The sequence below is a fragment of the Budorcas taxicolor genome, chromosome 7, assembly GCF_023091745.1.
Source record: "Budorcas taxicolor isolate Tak-1 chromosome 7, Takin1.1, whole genome shotgun sequence".
NCBI lineage: Eukaryota > Metazoa > Chordata > Mammalia > Artiodactyla > Bovidae > Budorcas > Budorcas taxicolor.
The window spans coordinates 10,905,239-10,907,680 of record NC_068916.1 but is presented as its reverse complement, the minus strand read 5'-3'; the positions used below and the strand labels follow the sequence as shown (position 1 = coordinate 10,907,680).

Genomic DNA, 2,442 nt, shown 5'->3' with positions numbered 1-2,442 from the left:
AACAATGTCTTGTAATTTTCAGCATAGAAATTCATTGGTTGAACTTATTCCTAAGCATTTGGTTGTATTTAATGCTATTGTAAATACTACTGCTTTCTTTATTTCCTTTTTGATAATTTGTGGTTAGTATATAAAATTGCTACTTATTTGTATATGTTAATTTTGTATCCTGCATTTTAGTGAATTTTTTAATTAGCTGTAACATTTTTCACAGATGTTTTTTAGGATTGTATTATATGTATGTCATCTGCAAAAAAAAAAAAAAAGACAATTTTACTTATTTTCCAAATCTTATGTGTTTTATTTCTTTTTTGTGCTTTAATGCTCTGACTAGGGACTTCTAGAACCATGTGGAATAGGAGTGGTGAGAGAGAGTACCCTTGTCTCGCTCCTGATCATACAGGTAAAACTTTAATTTTTTTCACCATTTAGTATGAAGTTAGCTGTGGGTACATCATATGTGATGCTTTTATGCATGTTAGGGCATTTTTGCTTTTTATCTTCTTCCACTCAAAGACCAGACAAGAATGGGAAAATTGTCAGCAAGCAATATGAATTCCAGAAATAAATGATAGAATTTCTCATTAAGGGTGGAACATAACATGGTGACAAAAAAGCTTAAAAAAATGGGAAAAAAAGAAATAAAGACAAAAAATAAAAAAGAAATAAAACACATAAGATTTGGAAAATAAGTAAAATTGTCCTTTTTTTTTTGGCAGATGGCATACATATAATACAATTTCCTAATCAGGGATAGCAATAGGGAATCCCACAGAGGATTAGGTCCATACACAAAACTATTGATATTAATTTTGTTACTGCAAAGTATAAACTAACTGTTTTAATTTTGTGGGTGAAAGCCATTTGTATAAAGATAACTAATGATATTTTTCTCCTTTCTTATACTCAACTTCAACAAACGGAAGAAGAAAATCTTACAGTAGTTTCAGGATTTCTTCTTCTGGGATTTTCAAATGAACAAGAATTGCAGCCCATCACATTCATGATTTTCTTCTTCCTGTATCTGATCACTGTGTTTGGAAATTTGGCTATCATCCTAGCCACCATTTCTGACTCCCACCTCCACACACCTATGTACTTCTTCCTCTCCAACCTGTCCTTTGTAGACATCTGTGTTACCTCTACCACCATCCCAAAGATGCTGTGGAACGTCCAGAACCAGGGGAAGCTGATAAGCTATGAAAGCTGCATTACTCAGATGTACTTTGTCATACTCTTTGTAGGGTTGGATGACTTTCTGCTAACAGTGATGGCCTATGACCGCTTTGTGGCCATCTGTCACCCCCTGCACTACACAGTCATTATGAATCCATGGCTTTGTGGCATTATGCTCCTGGTCTCCTGGATCATCAGTGTCTTACATTCCTTCTTACAAACCTTAATGGTTTTGCAGCTTGCCTTCTATACACATTTAGAAATCCCTCATTATTTCTGTGAACTTAATCAGTTGATTCAACTTGCCTGCTCTGATACCTTTCTTAATGACATTGTGATGTATTTTGCAGCCCCACTTCTGGGTGGTGGTCCCCTAGTTGGTATCATTTACTCATACTCTAAGATAGTGTCTTCCATTTGTAGAATCTCATCATCTCAAGGGAAGTATAAAGCATTTTCCACTTGTGCATCTCACCTTTCAATTGTCTCCTTATTCTATTGTACATGCTTAGGAGTGTACCTAAGCTCTGCTGTTACCCACAGCTCACACTCAAGTGCAACAGCCTCGTTGATGTACACAGTGGTCACACCCATGCTGAACCCCTTCATATACAGTCTGAGAAATAAAGACATAAAGAAGGCTATGAAAAGATATGTGGGGATGGCAGCTACACAGGGTGCAACTGTCCTGGAGTTGAACAAGGCCATATGAGTACAGGGTTCATAATCTTGGAGCCAGAATGTATGATTTCGGCAGTTTTGCCTCTTATCATTTTCCTGCTCTCCCAAATTATTTTCTATTTCAAATCATATGACTTTGGGTTTCATTAAAAAGTATTTTTCCCAAATAAAGAATTTAATATCAAACCCTATAGCAGAAAGTGAAGAAGAACTAAAAAGCCTCTTGATAAAAGTGAAAGAGGAAAGTGAAAAAGTTGGCTTAAAACTCATCATTCAGAAAACCAAGATCATGGTATCCAGTCCCATCACTTCATGACAAATAAATGGGGAAACAATGGAAACAGTGACAGACTTTACTTTCTTGGGCTCCAAAATCACTGCAGATGGTGATTGCAGCCATGAAATCAAAAGACACTTGCTCCTTGAAAGAATAGCTATGACCAACCTAGACAGCATATTGAAAAGCAGAGACGTTACTTTGCCAACAAAGTAAGAGGGTAACAGGCAGGAAGGCCAGGGGTCTTAAAACGGAGGAAATAGGTTGCAAGTGTCAGACATTTTTTTATCTCTCTCCTAAGTGTCAGA

At 36.4% G+C, this 2,442-nt stretch overlaps 1 protein-coding gene across 1 annotated transcript; it reads left to right on the top strand.

Moving 5' to 3' along the window:
- Positions 1-348: 348 nt before the first annotated feature.
- Positions 349-1,888, top strand: LOC128050456 (olfactory receptor 7A10-like). Its single transcript, XM_052642708.1, has 3 exons — positions 349-403; positions 861-1,366; positions 1,652-1,888. Exons 1-3 carry the CDS (start codon positions 349-351, stop codon positions 1,886-1,888), a joined length of 798 nt encoding a protein of 265 aa, XP_052498668.1.
- The last annotated feature ends 554 nt before the right edge of the window (positions 1,889-2,442 follow it).

What these genes read in the sequence shown, in the direction of transcription:
- LOC128050456 (XM_052642708.1), top strand. Translation starts at nt 349, where the DNA reads ATGTGGAATAGGAGTGGTGAGAGAGAGTACCCTTGTCTCGCTCCTGAT. An exon ending in TCTCGCTCCTGATCATACAG is followed by an intron (nt 404 to 860) that starts GTAAAACTTTAA and finishes TGTGGGTGAAAG; the next exon opens with CCATTTGTATAAAGATAACT. An exon ending in TTATGCTCCTGGTCTCCTGG is followed by an intron (nt 1,367 to 1,651) that starts ATCATCAGTGTC and finishes TGTGCATCTCAC; the next exon opens with CTTTCAATTGTCTCCTTATT.